The sequence below is a fragment of the Siniperca chuatsi genome, linkage group LG3, assembly GCF_020085105.1.
Source record: "Siniperca chuatsi isolate FFG_IHB_CAS linkage group LG3, ASM2008510v1, whole genome shotgun sequence".
Taxonomy (NCBI): domain Eukaryota; kingdom Metazoa; phylum Chordata; class Actinopteri; order Centrarchiformes; family Sinipercidae; genus Siniperca; species Siniperca chuatsi.
In genome coordinates, this window is record NC_058044.1 from 16,529,791 (window position 1) to 16,551,118 (window position 21,328).

General features: G+C 39.8%; 1 protein-coding gene across 16 annotated transcripts in view; it reads left to right on the forward strand.

Moving 5' to 3' along the window:
• Positions 1-692: 692 nt before the first annotated feature.
• The window catches only part of camk2d2 (calcium/calmodulin-dependent protein kinase (CaM kinase) II delta 2), a 37,209-nt gene continuing 16,573 nt past the window's right edge, over positions 693-21,328 (forward strand). For 11 of the 16 annotated variants that reach the window (XM_044190254.1, XM_044190257.1, XM_044190261.1 and 8 more), the window contains exons 1-4: positions 694-1,120; positions 4,513-4,607; positions 18,208-18,267; positions 20,197-20,251. In XM_044190254.1, coding sequence (XP_044046189.1) covers positions 1,059-1,120; positions 4,513-4,607; positions 18,208-18,267; positions 20,197-20,251 — 272 coding nt within the window. In that variant the 5' untranslated portion in view covers positions 694-1,058. Of the gene's footprint in view, positions 1,121-4,512; positions 4,608-18,207; positions 18,268-20,196; positions 20,252-21,328 lie in introns of all 16 variants that reach the window. The other 5 variants (XM_044190262.1, XM_044190266.1, XM_044190264.1 and 2 more) reach the window with 2 other exon arrangements.

The following is a 21,328-nucleotide window of genomic DNA, read 5'->3' on the forward strand; positions in this document are numbered from 1 at the left end:
TAACTATTTTTTTGAAAAAATCTGCAGACTCTACTCCACAACACCAGCCGTCTTGTTAAAATTTGTAGTCTCCGTGCCGGAATAACCCGGATGACATCATCAGGGTTACAAAGGTCTCTCCAGAGCCACAGAAGACATTAGGCCGGTGGCTCTTTAAAGAAATGGGAGGTAATAATGATGTTTAGACTACTGGTACGGCAAGATTATAGTAAACTTTTGTGTATTTTCTTCATCCATATGCCTTATTAAGGCTTGTGTATTATAACTAAATACCAACTTTACTTTTACCTTATAATATTCTCACAAATGTGCTGTCTACAATTTTAAGAAAACATGTAATTAACTGATCATTAAGACAGATTGTTACCTCTGCTTCATTCAATTAGCAATTAAAAAAATATTAAATAATCAACTTTTTTTGCCCCTAGTCCCAGAACCTATATTGTGGTTCTCTGCTCCTTGTAAATTTAATTTCAAATAACCCGTTTGGTCGTTTTCTTTCCAGAATGGTAGCTACATTGAAGGTAGGCCTACATTACCATGTACCTATGGAACTACTGTTAATATTTACAATAATACAATTATTATTATTATATTATTATTATTATTATTATTATTATTGTTATTATTATTCTTTGTAATTGGCCTGTGTGAGGATGCAGGGAAAGGGGCGGGACTGCGCGCACAGCAGGGGGTAGGTGCGGTAGTGCGTCTGATGAGCGCAGAGAGACGACACACACCGCTGGACGGACACCCACCCGAGACGCCGGAATGCACACAAAATGCTTCGTCCACGAGCTGTGACAAGCCGCTGCATGTGAAGACGCCGGAAGCTCTCTCGTCCGGACTGAAGTACTCGTGCAGGCAGTGTATTTGCCGCAGAAATCATTCCACCACAGCTCCCGCCGATGCGCTTCAGCTGTGCATGAATTCCACCGTTTGCCTTGCAGGTCCAGGACAAAACCGGGCGGTGTTGACGAGTGTGTGTGGTGGATACTGTTTGTGAGTGGAGTGCACCTTATCAGCGTCTCCGCACACCCCTTGGCAGCTCCTTCAGTATGGCGTTAACGATCTGCACGAGATTTACCGACGAATATCAGCTGTTCGAGGAGCTGGGGAAGTAAGGAAGCATTTTTTTTATCATTTGGCATCATCTCTGTATGAAATGTCAGCCTGTTATGTAATAGGCCGCCTCGGCTTAGGGACGCGGATTCTGGGCTCTGTGTGTCTGTGCGTTTTTGTATGTGTGAGTGTGCGTGTGCGCGCTGCTGATAGTGTAGCCATGAAACCTGTAATGCAGGGGGGCTAAATATGCTATCATCATGCTGGCCTGTGCAATGGCATCCTGTTTGTTTTAATCCTACATATGAAACCCTGCTTACGAAACGAGCGTGTCGTCATTTGCCTCCATCCTGTGCAGCCACTGATGTTGCATTTCGACCTCTGGGTGCCACAGGAGGGTGAGGAGCCACCATGTTCTTAACTGAACCGGGGTGAAATGCATCGGGGTGTGTGAAATTGTGAGATTTGGTAACCCACCCCCTGCTTCTCTCTCTCTCTCCACCTCTCTCACGCCTCCCCAAATCCTCCTCCTCCTCCCGCGTGACAGAAATACACACTCGGTAATGCGACAGCAGACCATGTAGTTGGCGATGACACATTCCCCAGCCAAGCACTGAGCTGCGGTCAATTATCAGACACAGGCAGGGAATTCCTCACCCCTGAGAGAGACACAGAGAGAGATCCAGGTAGCTGCGTGTGTGCGCGCGCTCATTGACGTACATTTGTACCTGTGTGGTCATGCGCTGCCTGACCTGCAGTCCGTCCAGATGTGTACAGAGCCCCCAGATGTCTGCACCCTGTGTTCACTTTCAGCCAAAGAAGAGAGATAGAGAGAAACGTGCTCTCAGTTAGTGTCTCCCACTTAGCATCCTAACTTGAGGAATTTATCACTAAATCACCCCCCTGATTGAAGCCTATGTTTATAGTGAGGAAGAGGAAATCTCCTCTACAGCCTCAGCCCCCCTGTTTATGATCCTATGCTGTGTTCATCTTACACCATCTGTCATTAATAATGCAGCCATATTGCTTTTATAGTACCTTTTAACTCACCTGATCCCTTTACTGTGTGCTGCACCACTCCCCACACCACATAGTAGACCAGCTGGTACTGATAAAATGAAAATACCACAATGTTTTTGACCAAATACCTAAATATTGGTAATGTTTCAATTATTCTGAAATTATTATTTCAGGAGATATTTACACAGTGCTGGAAAATGATGGAAAGGTTAGTAAAGTGAATAAGATTAATTTATACATACATTTACACAGACATTCAGAAAATTGTCACCCAACTAAGATTCAGCCCTAAAAGGACCTCCCCGTAACTACATCAATCAATCATGTATACTTTACATTTTTGCTTATTTTCAAATGCACGCTATTCAGTTTTGGATTTTTGTATGTATATTTACTACCAGTCCATTCTATATGAAAATCAAATAGGAGACTCTGAAAGTCCAAGTCTGCATTTCTGGCAGTGTTACATTATTGTTGTGTGGTTATGCAGTTCAATTGCAGATCGATTTAAAAAGACTCCACTGTGTTACCCAATAACAGTGTTGTACTGACAAATAAATGTAAATAACTTGAGCAAGTTTCAAGAGTCTGCTAATGGATTTAATATTGTATGGTAAAATAATTGGATATCCATTGATTTTCAGTGAAAGAATTCATTCAAATTTCAGCATGGTTTGCAAAATGGTGAGCTTTACGTGATTTAAATAAAACATGAAAAGTATACAGCATTTGAACTATATCACAAATTTCCTGAAATGATTTATGATTTTTATTGTCATATCTTGAATTTATGTGGATTTTGGCTACCCATAAACCCCTTCTCTGCATTCCTACACGTAAATGTTTTTATCTTTGTGAAGCATTTTTATGTAATTACATAATCAGATGATCCAAGCTGGTCATGTACAGTGTATTCCATCTAATTTTGGAACCATATTTGTTGGAGAACTTGAACTTTTTCATCGTAGATGGTATGGCTGCTAACCTTGAATCTTGTTCCAGCTGGTTTGCCTTTACTTTGCCTACTTTACTTTCAAATACAAAAGCACAGGTAATTTTACTGTGCAGCTTCTATACATTCTGTCATGTAGGACGGTACAGACTCAGTTAACAGGCGCAGTTAGCATATGCACTTCACAGTGCCATGTTACCCAAATATGCAGGATAGTCAAGTAAAATTCTTATGTAACAAGTTATGCGATGATCATTTCCTTAACCAAATCCCCTATAAGATAGAGGTAAGATTTAGTGGCAAGCTGCTCACTCCAGAGGATGTTAGATAACATGTTTATGGTACACATCACTAAATACTCAGCAGTAGCTAGAGATTAAGTAGGCACAAAGCTTCAGTTATTTCTCATATTGTAACACTGATTTAACCAAATAATATAACATTGTACAGTAACATCACGCCACAGTTGTCAGCCATTAGAAGTACAAGAACAGGGTTCGTTTGAAGTAATGAGTATTCTCTACTTTGTCTCTTTAGCGTCTATATCCGAGTGCTTTTAAACTGTTTGTGATATCTCTGATGTTGTCTGGAGCTCGACAGGATGAGAACAGATTTTATTTGAAAGAGAAGGCGTGCACAGACAGAGATGGAGGTTGAATCGCAAAGCGGCCTGCATGGCCGCAGAGATGAGGCGGGCCGCTCCATGGCTGCATTTAGAGATGAGAGATGCAGCACTCTGCATTTCTCCTCACTCCAATATAGCTGACCTAGTTTTTTATATTTTCATACATGTGCCACACCAGAACAACACAAGGCTTAATCAATGGTCTTGTGTTGTAACGAGGACAGTGTACTGTAGGTATGGGGTGTGAGTGTGTTTGTGTAAGACTGTATCCTTGTTTTTGTGCAATTTAATGTTGAAATGTGACTATAAAGCATACATTTGTAGCTCAGCCATGTTTGTTATCACTCACCTATGACCTCTGAGGGCTGTTTCATAAAGCAAAATCAGTTAAATAAGGTTTATTTCAGCAGATCTGGCTTATTTTTTAGGAAATTCTGTTTCATAAGCAGGTTGCAATAAGTCTGATCTAAGTTACCATGGAAAATTATCCTTCCAGACTAGCTTGATTCCGGTCAAAGTAGTTTTGAGGCTTAGCTTTACCTTAGACTGTAGCACAGTATGTTCTTCAAAGTTACCCCCCAGTAGACAGAAGTCAGAATCAAACTGCAGTGAATGTCAGATTTATGAGAATTTGACACATGCTGCCATAAATTGGCTAATTAAAAAGAAGAGCTCAGACCTTGCTTAACACTTTCTTAGGCTCACTCAAGCCAGGTTTTTCACACTAAGCCCCACTTTTCCAAGCCTCTGTTTTGAAACACCTCTTTGATTGTATCTCGGAAGATAGTGAAGTTACTTTGAGCTTTTTTTTTTAATACATCAATAAGTATTTCTGTGTGTATGCTCATTTCAGGGGCGCATTCTCTGTGGTCAGGAGGTGCGTGAAGATCTCCTCTGGACAGGAATATGCTGCCAAAATCATCAACACTAAGAAGCTTTCTGCCAGAGGTAGGAAACACAAACACACACATAAACATGTACAGAAACACACAACATGCAATGCCCCAGGTGTCACTGAATTACATGTGGATGAGCTGTGAACACTGTTGCCCCTGAAACAGGCTTTGGGGCTCTGAGAGGGAACAAGTTTATATGTGTGTGTGTGTGTGTGCGTGTGAAAGTCACTGAGTGAGAGACAGACAGGCACACAGGGGCAGAGAGTCATCTGGATTTTGGTTAAGTTTTCTGTGTGTGTGCGCAGAAGAACACAGCGAATATCAAGTAAATGCTGTAGCTGTGTTTGCCCACTTGCACTTTTTTTGCTGTGTGATACTGTACATGTGCTTCCTTTTTGTGTTATTCATATCTGTCCTTTCGTTTCTATGTAAATGTTTGTCACATACAACCTTGTGTGTGTGTGTGTGTGCTAATGTGCGCGTGTGCATGTGTTCTGTATTGATTCAGGGCACTGGCTGGTCTTGTCGTCCCAGGGGCAGATCTCTTGCGAAGCCGACCCAGTTCTTTCACATCCGTCACTGTAATTGTAGCCGCTGGCCTGGTTGCCTTAGGCTTGGGACACACACACACATAATCACACACGCACACACACACACACACTAGCTCACGCTCACACATATGTGCACGCGCAAGCACACACATGACCCAGGAACTGCCAACAGCATATTTGTGATTATTAACCAATGGTGTGTTGTGCCTTTGCTGTTCCTCCTTCTCTCCAGCCAATGGCGTGTTATGTCATAGCTTGCTTGCCTGTGATAACCAATGACTGCGGTTATACCACACAAGGAGTCAGGCTTCTGTAGATGTGAGCTGAGCCATCTAACTAAAATTTAATTTGTAATAATTTGTTGTTTGTTGTTGCACGTGTTATGCCACTGCCTATTGTTTCATTGTGATGATGCAAATTTATGTTTTTTAGAGTGTTGTAGTATGTGTGTATTAACAAGCACTTCCCTCCCCCTCTTTGCAGTGTAATACCTTTCATTCCTTTCCAGCAGCTCACAGCTCACCTCCGTAGCATCCTCCCTCTCCATGTTCTCTCCTCTCTTGCATTTACTCTTCTTCCCTATTTTGCATTTTCTTTTTCTCCCTCTTTTATATCTGCTCTCTCTCTTTTTTTGATTCACAAGACAAGTCATATATCTCACCAGGTACTTCCGCCCCCTCCTTCCTGCACATTTTCTCCTCTACTAATACCTCAGCATCTCTCCCTGCCTTCATTCCTCCATCACCCTGTTTCTTGTCTTGCTGTCTCTTTGCTCCCTTCATGCTGCATCTAGTTTCTTTCTGCTTTCCTCTCCCTTCCCTCACCAAGCCTTTGCTCTTTCTGTCTCTCTTCCGCACATGTTGACCCTCCAGCTTGCTGAGTGCAGTGTTGATAATAGACTCCTCGGCAGACGGATCATCCTCTCACCACTTGCATGCTGGGACAGATTTTCCAAAAATACTGCAAAGGGTTATCTCACCACATATGCCTGTGGATCTGTGGGTGTGCACAAACACACACTCTCTTTCCCTTTCCCTTTTTCCTCTGTATGTTTGTGTGTATAGAGGTTTACATACCGGGCATGCTGGCGTGTCAGATATGGTCTTACCCTCTTTCCGCGATAAGCCCTAGAATTGCAACTCTGATTCCCTTCTCTCTGGCAGGATCATGACCTCCCCCCAACCCCACTCCACCACTGTGTGTGAGTGTGTGTGTTTTCCTATGCAAGTGCATGCGTGTGTGTGAGTATATATAATTGAAAAGGGTTTAGGGTAGGATTGGTGGCTGGAAAGCGGTCACATCAAGGCACTGTGTGTGTGTGTGTGTGTGCGCGTGGGTGTTTCTGGTTATGCGTGCACACTTGTGGTGGGCCTATAGGACCAGTCACAGTCCTGCAATCTGCAATCCTGATTATGCAGCATTTCATTAAGAGCAGCAGATGAGTCAGTGAATGAGAGGAAGCAGTGGAGAGAGAGGGGGGAAGAAAAGGATAGGAAGCAGAGGGAGAGAGACACATAATCAGAGAAAGAAAGAGAAGAAGGAAAGTCAACATTTAAGTGTGTGTGTGTGTGTGTGTGTGTGTGTGTGTGTGTGTGTGTGTGTGTGTGTGTGTGTGTGTGTGTGTGTGTGTGTGTGCATGCTGTATCCCTCACAGCAGTTGAATATTTGTCCTCTCCCTTCATGCATGCGTCAGTGTCCTGTCACTATGACTCTGTCTGCTATCCTTTGTCACTTTGTACTTGCTTGTAATGTGCTGTGGGTATGTACATGTGTGTTTGTGTCTGTAATCCCTCATCTGTTTGCGTGTGTGTTTGTGCACATGATTGTCCGTGTTGGTGTATTTGTGCACTAGCTTCATTGCGTGACTATGTGACCCTTTTAGCTTGTCTTAACAGTTGAGTAGTTTCACATTGTTGAATCCATTGCAATAAAGATGTTTTGAATTTAAAAAAAGGCCGGCTGTGTAAATATTGCATTGCATTGGAGTGACACAGTGATAGGGAGATAGAGTAAATAAATCACCACATTTACAAGGAGGGAGGAAAATTTAGTAATATGTGTTTTGATATAGCATTGGCGATGCTTTTCATTATCTTTCTCCCATTTTTTTCTTACTTGAATTCTTGTTCTTAATTCATTGGAAGTGTACCATGTTAGTAAAGTCCCATCAGTTCTGCAGAGACTGCATTATTGTTGTTCCTGGCTTGATGCCGCTCCAGTCCACCGAAATGTAATTGACCCTCTTTCATAGTGGACAGTTTCTATGGTAATAGGCGTGTGCCGTTGTTATGTGGAGGTGTTATGTGAGGTGTCATGGTAACAGAGATGAGAGCTGTTGCTAAGGTGCAAGCCAGTCTGCCTCAATGATATATATATATAGATACACTGTATATTTTTTAGTGTGCATGTTTTCTTTTTGTATATCGTTCCTCATGTAATTTTTCCTTTCCTTTCCTTTCCTATTAGGCAAGATAAAGATTTGTCTTTCCTCCTGCTTTCCCTTCCCTGCCTTATTGTATTTATTCCTGCGTTCTTCCGGTGTCACTGTGTGTTTCGCCTCACTTTGAAGTGAAGGGAAGGAGGAAAGAGAGGGGATGTGATTTGTGTGCATCAATCTATGTATATGTTGTGTATGTGTGTGTAATTGAAATATTTTAGTCTAAAGAACGAACTGCAGAGTCGGCTGATAATTCTCTTTGGATTCATCGCCACAAGCGACCTTGTGGCCTTCTTCAGCACATAGAGTTTGCTCAATTGTGAAGTACTTAGTTGCCAAGTGCTTAGTACGCATGATTACAACTGAACCATCTCTGTGACTGAGCAAACTCCACTGGTATCCATTCACTGATAGAGGCCATTAGGTGTGCCTGAAAGCTTTGGAAGAAATCTAGTCAGTGAACCTTGAGCTAAGAATTTTTGTCAAACTACCATTTTTAAGGTTCATAAGAATGAATCTTCAAGCTCAACATGGGCTTAATGACACCTGACATACCTGAAATGAACAGCTCTACTCTGTCGCTGCTTGAGCTAATGTTAGCTTAAGAGACTGACAGGACAAGCCATTTCACAGACCTAAAACAATGATTATGTGCTTAAAGGTTTAACATAGAGATTCCGATTGCTGTTCACAGTCTAACTTTTTTGTCATTTGTGCTTGATAATTACCTACTGTGTGAAAATGGTACTAGATTGTTAATGTAGAGACTTGTCCCTCGGATGGTCGGATTGAACAGCACAAAGACAGTCTACTCTATATATTTGAGTGGTATTTTTTTCTCTCAACAAAACAACTTTGGCCAATAAATACAGTAGATAGTAATAAACAGTATCAAGATGCAAAGAGCACACTAAACAGATAACAGTCTGGTACAGTTTCCTTTGTAGGTAATTAGTTACAGCTGTATACATTTCTGGACAGTTTCAGATGCTAAAATCAGCAGTCATCAGATAAAACTTTCACCTTTGTTAATAATGTAAGCTATAATCAAAATTGTGGCTCTTGCATTTTTCAAATGTCAGGATTTCGATATAAAAACGATTAATCGTTCAGCCCGGAAAGAACCTACAGTATGACTAACAAGGGTAATGGGCTCTGTAGAAAGCGAGGCAGTTCTTAATTACAGAGTACTGAATCTCCTGTCTTTTCCTTTCTCACTCTCACTATTTTTGTCTCTGCCTCTGTCCTTTTCAACTTCTGTTTTTTTTAAATGTTTGATTTACCCTTTCCCCCCTAACAACTCTCTCATCTCTGTCCTCCCCCCTCTTCTTCCTTCCTCACACATTCCCTTTGCAGTCTATGGTTTGTGTGTTTCATGGTGGAAATCTTTAGTCTGGTCTCCCTCCTCAAGTGTTTAGAATTCATGGTGTTACAGTCTTTATCTAACTTGTTCAACTATTAACCAAGACACAGCTGTGAAACAGAGCAATAGAAAACACATTGATAGACAGAGGCCACAGATAATAATGACATCATAAATTACAAATTAAAAAAAGATCTGATTGTTAGTTGAAATGTGCATGTCTGTCTATGTGTGTGTCTTGTATTATTTTTCCAGCAGAACCATATCAAGACTGGAGTATGAGCACTTAGAAAGGCATTAAAGTGAAATCCACATTACAACACTTAATAGCAATGTGCCTTGCATTTCAAGAGGTAGAGATAACAATTTTTCTGACAAAATCAGCAGTAAGAGTGGAATGCAGTGTAGCTGCAAAACATCTTGCTCTTATTACATTGTTTTTATGTAAAAGAAAAAAAAGTTCAGGTGTATTCTCTTGGGGCTTGTTGGAAGGCATTATGGGTAAATGCAGCAAGAATTTCGCTCCTGTAGATTTAGAATATTTGGAATTTCCCTTTAAGTATTAAGAGCAACACTGGTGTGTTCATGAGTATTGGCCTAATATTTGTACTGTTTCAAAGTTTGCACACTTGAATGTGTATATAGTTACATAGGTAGTTATATTAAGCAATGTATTTGCCTTCCTTACTGTGGTAACCAGGGAGGAACATTTTCAGACAACACTCATGCTTTTATTACTGTTTTTACAGTTTGTACTGTGATTATGGATTTTTATTTTATTTTGATACCTTAGTGCTGCCAATGCTCTGTAGCACTGCACATCAGTGATGTATTACAGAATGTATTACAGAATTCACTGTACAGTAGGGCTTCATTGCTGCATTTCAATCTGTAGCGTTTCGTGTCAATATATGTCATTATAAATGTGAATTTGTGTCTGTATCTTTCTGTTGTTAAGTCTCTCCTTGTCAGGATGTCTCCAGACCACCACCCTCAGATTAAACCACTTTTACATATTAGTCTAATGTGCGTGCGGCTGCATCACGCTGGATAAGATAAAGGCAGACATTACCGCACATTATGAGACTCCCGGCAATACTCTGGGGGCAGTTTTATCTCTGACACCAGCCACCTTTTGTTTCTCCTCAGAAGAGAAAGCAAGGGAGTTATCAGTCTCATAATTCTTCCTCTATTGGGAACCAGCGGAGGGTGACGGTGTTTCAGCGTCCTGGATGGTTTCATTAGACCCCCGGGTTCTGTGGGGGGTAGATTGGAACCGTATGGAGGAGGACTACTTAGCCGCTGGCCACAGAGGATGTTACATTAACCCCACTACATCTTTTTAATTAAAACTCTTAATTAAATTGGAGCAGAGCAATTCCAGCACCCTGTTGTGGTGTGTGTAGTGGGCCGATTTGTGTGCGTATTAGAGTTAGGACTTCAACTAAGGTTTATTTTCATTATCGATAAAATTATTGATTGTTTAAATGGATTAATCAAACCATGCCCATCACAAGTTCCCAGTGGATGTTTTCAAACTGCTCATTTTGTCTGACCAATAGTCAAAACATCCAAAGGTGTCAAATTTACAATAATATAAAACAGAGTAGCCTACATTTGATAATGATTTTGATAATGAAAGATAATTACTGTATGTATACTTTACAGATGAACCAGTATCTCAATCATTTCTTATAGAAATTATATTGTTTACCTAATTACGTTGTGGAGTCAGGCGTAATTGCTGTCTAGATTATGTTCAGGCAATGTGTATCTGAGTGGAGGAAGTGCTACATTTACTGTAGGCCTGTCTATCGTACAGAAGTTGCAGGGAGGTAGTCAGGGTGGATGACCAGAATCCAGGATTTCACATTAGTCCCATCTATGATTAGATTTAGGCAACACTTTGGTTAAGGTTAATGAAAGCTTGGTTTCAGTGAACCTTTCAACTTCAAGGAGTTGATGCATATAAGGTAGTTTCAGTCTAGTTTCATCTATCTATTTATCTTGCCAAAAGTGTTTTCCCTGCATGCAATATATGTATTGTTGCAAAATAATCTGTATTAAAATAGTACGTAATTCCTCTTTAAGTTTTATTCCTCCTTTTCAGTTTGCATCTGATGCAGACACAAATACAGACATATTTGTAACAGCTAGTAACGTGGCTTTACATCTCTAGTACGATACCTCGTTATGTTAATACAGCAAAAGTAAAACAAGTCTAACCTTTCTGTTCATTTTTACTGTAACAAATGTCACCCTCTTCTCATTAAATGCAGCTAAGTGTTCCACTCTGTGTAAAGTCGCTCTGTAGCATACATGTCCCACTGCCATTACTAGCCAGTTAATTAACCTACCATTTCAGTCAAGACACTTACTGCAGGTCTACATGTCGTACCTGGAAAAGGTACCAAGTCGAGGGATCTAACCCCAATGGTATATTTGTGAATACATTTTAACCAGTTAGTAATGTCTTTGTAAAATCATATTACATATCAGTAGTAATATTAGTTATTAGAAATAGAATTGGCAAACAGTTGATATCAGCCTGGGACCAAAAAAACAACAACATATATATATATACACATATATATATTATGTCCATCTAGAGCCACACATCCTGGCCACTTTGTCTGTCTCTTCTTTTTTTGTTTCCCCGTCTGGTGTTTGTTCTGTCTCTATTTCTGTCCCTGTCTCTTGCTTGTTTTTCCTTTCGCTTTCTATGTCTGCCTATGTCTTCTCTGTCTGTCCCTATATCTGGTAGTATTAGACTTACAGGACGTCAAACTACAAAAGGCAAAGAAAACAAACACACACACACACACACACACACACACACACAGAGCTGTACACTCTGCAGCAGTGCGGTTGCAGACGCGACACATCAGAAACTGACTGAAAGAGAAACAAGCAGCAGTGGAGAAAGACAGAAAGGGAAATAAAGGTTTAGTCGTGTTGGGTTTGGACATTTTGGAGTTTGTCTGGTAATGGCAGGCGACTTGCAGAGTTGGGAGAATTTGTCAGCAACTTTTCAATGCAACACTCTAAAGTGTAAGCAAACTTTGTAAGCAAACATAATACATAATACTACACTAGCTAACAGCAAACTTTGATAGGTTTAGCATACAGATCAAAAGAAAGGGTTGCAGCAAGAAAAGCCAGGATGGAAGGATGATTCAAGTCAAAGCAAATATAAAAAAAAACAAACAATAAAATATACAAAAATAGGAAATATTTGCCATGAATCACCACGTATATGCCTCCAATGTCCATTGATGCCTCTTAATACCTTTTTGGGGGCTTATTTTGCAATAAGGACCACTCCCCTATAGGCCTACATTGCCCTCTCCTTATTGTTTAGTAATAGTCATAGAAATATTCATAGTTTTATGACATCTTTTTATTGTCCTTAAACAAATGAACAAATGTTCTTCAGTAGAGGTATTTTATTTTAGTTTAAAACATTCAAAACGTGAACTAACATTATCAACAGAATGTATCATTCATTTTCTGACTTGAATACACAGTATGTCTCTCTTCTTGGTAAAACAGCATCGTAATTGCTGCCTTTTTCCGATTAGCATAAAATGACGCATATTACACCATATTACACCCAACTTCCAACATGTTGAACTCAGTATAACCAACCTTACTTTATATATGAATAGTCATTCACTGCTACACATAGTACTATACATGCATTCGGACATTCAGACGTTCAGACATGCAGCTTAGATCAGGCCAAAAAAGTCCAGGCAGTCCTGAATGATAACAGCTGACTGGAGTAGCTTCACATTTGTCTGCATAATTACATTGGCTTCACATTATGTAGAAATGCTGCTGTCAGTTTTAACCACGTAAGCAAAAATCCTCCCACCAGTGTCTGTGGCAGTAGCGCTCAAGCTTGCACACATACAGATAGTACTGTAAAGCATTTTTGTCCGCCAGTCACAACTCATTGTTGTCAGTCTGAGACTTTTTGAGAGTCAGGCAGATTTCAGAGTCGGCTGCAGCAGAAGTTGGTTCAGGGGAAGGTGTGAAATGTGATTTTCTAGTCCATTAAAAAATAAAAATGCTAACATACAGACAATCAAACCTCTACTTACACCCATGGGTACTTTTGTGCTCTGATCCAGTTGACTTGTTTATCTCTGAAGTTTGCAAAAAATAAGGGAACTCTCAAAGGAAAACCACATGAGCACAGGGAGAACATACAAACTCCACATACAAAGTACCAGGACAAATCCAGCACCCTTCTTGTTGTGAAGCAATGGTGCTAACACCTGAGCAGACCTCAACCAAACTCCATAAAACATTCACAAAGTTACTGACATGCTGTCAACTATTGTGGCATTTTTTTTTAAGATTGAAGCAATTTATACGTTTCACAGCATAGTTGTATTTTTAATCATTACAATTAACAGCATAAACCCAGTAGTATCACATTTCCACAAGTTTTCTAGAGCTTTCAGCAGCCTGCTGTCTTCCACAACAACTGTATCATCTTACACGATATGTTGTGTGCAGCTGCTTGACAAGTTAACGAGAAAACAAGTTTACAAGAAAAGTCACTGTTGATGACATTCAAATGTCATCTCAGATACATCTTACAGCTGCAGAGGGCTACAATGAAATGTCATACATAAACAACTGTCTAAACAAAAGCATCTACTGCAGACAAACAGTAAGTATGGGTTGTGGTATTCATTGTAGTGCACTGCATGTTCTTTTTTCTAGGCTTCTACAGTACATAAGTATCTTGGCAGTCTACTGTTGCACTCCAGTCTGCAATAGATCTGTAAAGTTCCCTTTTCTACTTTCTATCCTAATGCATGTCTGCAGTGTGTGCTCTCTGTGTGTTATGGGTTAAATGGTTTGATGTTCCAGAGGAGTGTTCAAATTACATGCCCTTCTTTAAAGTGTAAATGCTCCTAAAGAATTAGTTATTTGTGCCTTTCTGTCTTTAGTTTGATAGTTGTGTGGGAACTCTCGATGTCGGCCATTTGCATGCAAGGCTGGTTCCACTGCAGAGGAGAGGAGAGGCCTGACGCTCTGATTGGTGCAGGAGTTGCTAGACAACAGATGTCCAGCCAGCTGGGAGGTGGACTACCTGTGGAGGAGGGAGAGAGTAGAGAGAGAGAGAGAGAGAGTGAAAGAAAAGTGGAGGTGGAAAATGATGGAGAGATGGAGTGAGGCCGTCATATGACAGACATTTACAGCGTTCAGCAAAAAATACAACCAACCTAACATGACCACCTTTGTATGTACCTTTAAAGCAGTGTTTGCAATGGTGTTTTAATTGCCTCAAAGATAAACAATTTCCTCATGATGATGTAATTTAATCTTCTTCCTGTAGGCTGAAAACAAAAATGGTTACCTGTCAGTATACAAACATTTTAATTAAACACATATTCTGCTACAGATAAAAGCAACATATCAAAGCAGCAACATGTTAAGTTTTTATTTTTATTTTTATTGAAATGTGCAAATTGACACAATCTATTAATGTTTTCAAATGTGTCAGTGTTTGATAGATGGTATTAGCAACAGAAAATGGTTGATGATGATGTTCATGATATGTTATATATGAAGAAAGTTACTACTTTCTTACTTGAAATTCTGCTTATGACATACTGTACTGTCTTAAGTTTAATCGTTTTTTCAGTAAGTACTGTAGCTACTCCAATGTCTCTTGAGTATTAAACCCCCTATCTTTGATTGGTGCACAGCTCCACGGAGTCCAAAATATTGTTTTGTTTGCGGGCAAATGTATTTGTGTTGGCTGCCAGATACATTTTACAGTATGTAGGAGAAGGGCTTGTGGCTAAAGATGTGCACCGGTCTAACTTCCAACAGAGTTCTGTATGCTTTTTAGTAATTCGTCTGCTGTAGAATGATGTCATGATGAATTATGAAGTGGAGCTATTATATAAGCCAGTGAGGAAGATGAAAACAGGGTATCTGATTGTTTACATACAATAACAAAAGACTGTGAGTTATTATTGGTGTCTCTATAAAAGATTATGTATGTATTATGTATACTATTATTTATACAACATTACATGTGAAATATCTTTTAAATTCCTCACCAACACACGCAGTGCAACCACTGTAGCACCGTTGCAGCATACAATTTGATGCTGTTAAACTAAAAAAAATTGATGTATAACCAAAAACAAAAACCTTAAAGTGACATAGAAATAAAGTGATAGATTAAGAAAACTGAAAGATGGGGTTAATGAAATGAATCTTTTAACTTAGCAAAGACTTTGTGTGTTTGACTGAGACAGAGCCAAAGAGATTATGTCATTCAGTAACATGTTAAGACTGAGGCAGAGGCGGAGAGATTACTGACCTTGCTCAGAGGGTCCTGCTAATCATGGAATAATGGCTGAGCTGCCCTTGTTTCTGGCTCTGCCTGTCAGGATGCCTGTCTGCCTCTGCTGTTGTGCTTGTCTCTACAGCTGGCAGTATCCTTCAAACAAAATTGAAATTGGCGTGTTCTCACAGGCAATATGGCGGACCACACAAAAGAGCTGGTGCATTGGGGTCCGTTTGTTGCAGCGTGTGCTTCTTTCACCACCCCTGAAGTAGGTTTCCACTGTCATGCGATTAATTGTACCCTTAGCCTTGGGCGTTTCCAGTGTATCTGCTGTTTATGTACACCTTTGTCACTTCTTTGTCACCTCTTCAACTTAAGTAGATGGTTTGTCATTTATAGCATTGTGCCATTACATGTCTGGGTCTGAATCACTGCTGCACCTGAATTGCCTCTGAGTTATCAAAAAACAATTGTAGTTTTATGTACAGATCGTAAAAAGTGTATGCAGAAAACCAAAATGTAGCGATTTACTTACAATTACGTTTAGTAAGTTAATCATTTTGTGGCTGTTTATTGCCTTGTTCATTTGATGGATTTTTAATGAAAGGGTTCACTTTTTTTGGAAAGTCATCAAATTGACTGGCACACATCTACCTCTTCATCCATGGTTTAGGGAGTACCATCTCCCAATATACCATCTCCTTTTCTGTTTTTTTTTTGTGTGTGTAACTAACTGTACCAGGGCAGGTTTTAAATCAGCTTCTTCCTCCTGTATCTTTAGCTTTAACTAAATACAGATCATCCTGTATTTGTTTTGCATGTCACTGTTGGGATTTCATTCTGGCTTCATCTCTTTCACTGCGACTGATAAACTCTACCCTCTAGTGTGGATGAACAGTCTTTCAGTCACACGGAACATACTGTACTGGCTTTGAGAGCACGCCAAGTTCCATTTCGTTCTGTGTGTCTGCTTGCCGCTTCCTATAGATGCACTACACTGACACAAACAAACAGATACCTGTACCTATAATGGGAACAAGCTGCCTGGTGTTGTTTATTGGTCTTGCCTCTGAGTCCACAGTTTCCATAGCATCAAGAAGAGCAGAGGAAGGAGACACGGATGAGAGTGAAAAATAGGCGTCCTATTTTATTTGGAAAAAAAGTCGAACCCGCTGCTCTTCTTTCTCTCCCTCACTTTCTCTCTCTCTCTCTTGTTCTTGTGTCTGTGTCTCGAGGCAAAGCTGAAATGGGTCGCCTCAACACAGTACTGCATCACTCATTATAGCGACTGTTGCTCTGTCTCAGATGTTCCGAATCAGAGTCACTGGACTTTGGTTTCTACTGACAGGGAGATTTGAGAGTCACCTCTTGTTTCACAAAGTCAGATAAAATCAGTCTGGTCTTATAGAGGGGAGATGTGAGATATGACCAGCCTGTCTGTGGTCACATGGAGGGAGTACAGTAACCCTAATACCTGTTGTCCTGTCTGTCTCTCCCTGAAGACAGTTGTGTTCAGCTCATGAAATTTGGTGGTTTTCCTGTTGCACATGTTGTACAAAGTTTTGTGATGTAAAATAAAATAAACAGAATATACTGTATTTAAGTGAAATGTCCACTGTTAAAATAGGTCCACAATGCTCACTACCAATCCCTCATGGTGTATGTTAAGGTTGAAATAGACACACGGAGCATTTTAGTGTGTTTCAGCTCATTGTTTCCCGGCCCACCACTTTCCTGTATTGGTTCACTCTCACTGCTCTCACAGTGTTATTATTTTATTGTCATTGCACAGAGTACAAGTACTGGGACAACAACATATAAAGTGAAGTGCAGTGTAATGTAGGCTACATACTGTACTGTAATCACCGTGGTGCAGAGTTCAGCAAGGTGACAGCTGAAGGAAAGAAGATGTTCCTGATCTGCTGGTCCTGGAACGGAGAGTGAATATTGGACTTTTATTCACCAGGTGGTCAGATACATAAGTCCAAACATGTTCACCATATCAGCTTTATATAGTGATATGTCAGTGTTGTGTTCATAGCTTGTTGCGCGCTGCCCAAAGTGGCCAGAAACTCAGTATTTGCACATTTTATGTCTGTTTTTGGCTAATGAACAATATATAAAAAACATGTCTGTCGATTGGAAATTTTCTATAGTTTCCCGTAGGGCTTGGCAACAATTTAAATTGTATTATTATTTATTCATATTTATTATTTTATTATTGATTCCAAGCAAAATGTAATTAAAAACTAAAATGAAATTTGTAATTTAATGTTTTGTTTTAAACATTTGAAAAGTTTGGTTTACTGTAAAGCATCATTGTACTTAACATAAATTTGATGATTTAACATGTAATTTTGCATACATTTGCCATCGTGATATACTGTATATCAATCCCAGTGTACTGTAAGTGAACAAAGAATCTTTAAGAGCAAGAAAAACCTAATGATCTTTACATTTAAATGTGGGTTTGGCCTTAGGAGATGTGAAATTAAATTTCATTTGTATCCTTGAAATTTTATTTTGTCCTGAGGGCAGCAAAAGGAACCTGCAAGTACATTGCAGGCATTCATATTAATCCCAACACCGGAGGTCAATCTGAATCCACTATGGCTGCTCACTCTGTTTGTTGTTCACTGTTGCCTGCCTGTTTGTGGCACATAACCAAGCACATATCAGGTCACATTATTTTTGTCAAGCATTTCAGTTCTGATAAGGAAAAGAGCGGGGCTGACACAAAGCCAACACACACACAGACAGAAGTGTGGATGTCAAGTATACAAACGCACACTGTCACTGACAACGATGCCCAAACACTGCGCTGTTTCCTCCACTAAGTCAAAACTAACTTGCAGCCAACTTCATGTTAGATGATTCAGAAAGCCAATCATGGCAGGGAATAATGAAGAGCATTAAAAAAATAACCTGTCTCAGTTTTACTTCAGTCTTCAGTTTGTGTCTCCTCTGTTTTCCTTTTAGATCATCAAAAACTGGAGAGAGAGGCGAGGATTTGTCGTTTACTGAAGCACCCCAACATCGGTGAGCTCGATCTTAAAATACACACACACAAGAACACATGCTGATACAAACAAATGAAAGCACACATATTTTGTTCAGGTCTCTGGTGAATCCTGCTTCATCTTCTAGACATGGTTATGAGGGAGGGAGAGAGAGAGAAACCAAGTGTGTGTGTGTGTGTGTGTGTGTGTGTGTGTGTGTGTGTGTGCGCGCAGGTATCTAATGATGATGTATCTGTGTGCTCTCCCAGCCGAGTCATCAAAAAGACACAGGAGCCCTACACCCTCTGTCTTAACTACTGACCCTTTACACTTTTTCCTCCTCATTATATCTCTGATAGAACCTGTCTCTCCTCTTTTGTTCTTTTCACACTCATCTGCTCATGCTCTCTTTTCTTCGCTGTCATTATTTCAGATTTCTTATATCAGTTCTGCACCACTGGTGCCATTCCAGTCAGGTTCCCAAGATAACTCTGCTCTTATAAAGCTTGAGAACAACTATGATTGAACATTTTGACTCCCAGGCTTTGAAATCTTAAAAAAACATGTTAAATAGAAAAAAAGTCACTATATGATATATTGGAGGTACTACAAAGAAATTATATTAGGACAATTCTTTAGTATCTGTCGTAAGGGGTGCTCTATAGAGGTATGTAGACCCAAAAGCAGATGACGAGGAAGCGGTCTTAGGGTAAAGTAGCCGTATGACTACCGTGTTTATTGTGGGGTGGAATGCAGACATGTACAGGCAGAGGTGAAAGCAGGGGAGTGAGTCCAAGGTTGAAAACACAGTTCACAAGGGAGCAGGCAAAATCCAAAAATCCAAACAAGGTCCACGGGAGAACAAAGAATCCAACACAAACTTATAGTCAATGCTCAGCAGGAACAACACCATGTGTACAACAATGATCCAACACTGAACAAAGAAAAGACCCAGACTAAATACCCTAGGGGAGGTGAGACAACAAGACACAGGTGCAAACAATCAAGGGAGGACCAACAATCAAAACTGGAGGGAAAACAAAGACAGGAAGTAAAAACACAAGACACACAAGGGAAGGAGAATACTACAAAATAAACCAGGAAGTGATAACACCTAAACTACCACAGTATCAGAAGCCAAATGCTCAATGGGCTTTGAGGGCTTCCTAATGTCAATACAAAGTCCTGTGTAAGTTAATACCTCTGATTAAAACTGTAGCAATATTAGCACAGCTGCAAGTCAGAAAGTTTATTCTCTCATATTAAATATTGAAATGTTTGAATGGATTTAAAGAAAAACAAAAACTCACTGTCTTTAAATCCAAAACAAAGTCAGAGTTTAACAGTCCGCATTAACATGTTTGATCATATTTTTACCCACACATTGTTTTCTTATCCAAGTTGAACCCCCAGATCAGCCCCCCATCATTGTCAAAACAATGATCTACAAATCATTAACCATTTCCCTAATCTAAATGTTACCAGGCTAATTGCGTGAGTACAGGTTTGTTATGGGGGTTATCAAGATGTTTTATTTGATTAATACTCTATAGTTAGCTATGTACAGTGTAATTTGAAATTGATTATAGGACTCATTTAAGTCTCAGTTGTTTCACCTAATCACAGTGATTGTGAGGATGGCAACTGTGCTAAGAAACTTGTATCCACTCTTAATAATATCATGAAGCGGAAGAATATATTATGCATTGCAAACAAGTTTTGCTACTTGATTTACATTTATTACTTCACACTGCTCCTTTGTATATTACCACTGTATTTCTGACACACCTGACAACTAACAAGCTAACTCTGAGGCACAGCAGCACAAAGGAAAATGTAAATAATGAGTATTAACAGTGTTTTTATTGAGGTATTGACTGATTCCTGTTTCATTTTGCTTTTTCTTCTGTCTCTTTTCCTTTTCTGTCCTGTGTTTGTGTTCTGCGTTTTTGTTAAATCTCCTCTACAGTACGACTCCATGACAGCATATCAGAAGAGGGTTTCCACTATCTGGTGTTTGATCTGTGAGTAACAGACTCTCACACACACATTCTCTATCAATTGTAACCACCCTACCAATTTCACTGTTTTGTTTTGTTGTTTTCTTTCTAACTTGAATATTTGCATAAGGTTAACACAGTGTGTAGAAATATCCTTAGTTCTTATGAAGCTGGATTGGGTTGCACCAGCTTTTTGTAAAGTCCTTCCTACTAGCGACTTCAAACTAGTGATTTACTAAACCAGGTTGCACCATAAGATTTAAGAAATGTCTTAGCTAGTAAAGATGTAAGTGATGTGTAAAGCGGTTGCTAGGAAGCACGGAATCTGAAAATGAAATGGTTCCTGTCTCCTAAGTGGGCATGGTCAACTCTCCCCAGTTAAATTATAATAAATATAATTGTATTATTAAGCAAAGAAACACAAGTTTTATTTTAGGTCTTTTAGTCTTAACTTTTAATTCATGGTTTCATGTATAAATCCCTTTAGATTAGATTTAGATTTAGATTGTTTATCCGGGTGCAAAGCGACATTGGCAGCACTGCAGTGAAACCAGACCGACAGTTAGAGAACAGATGTTGCCAGATCTCGCAAGAGTGTGTGGTTGAGACAGAGACAGGTCTTGATCAAAGTTAATTTTCTCCTGATTTGTCTGTCTGAAAAATTCCATTTCAGTATCAGAATGTTCAGAAGATATGTGGTTTGTGAAAAATGGGTGAAAGAATCTGTCATAATCTGTGCTCATATTCACTTCTCCCATTGGACTGAATAGACTCGGGACCTGTCGCTAGTCTCCTAAAGGGGCGGGGCAGTGGTGAAACCCACGTAACACAGATACAGGAAATGGCTCTCAAGTGAGCCGTCTCCCTTCTAAACCATCTCTGCTAAAGTTTTGTCACTTAGCTAGCTTAGTTAGCTACATACCAGTTACACTTGGCAGTCACTTAGGTAGAAATATAATAACTAATCTCTGCACAAGAACCAGCTTGTGTGGTCTTAGCCGTTTTAATTTAGTGATGCATAAATATCCACTTAGCAAATTCTAACTAGGTTAAGTTTGAACTCATGAAGAGCTGGTGCAACAGGTTCCTGACCTATATCCC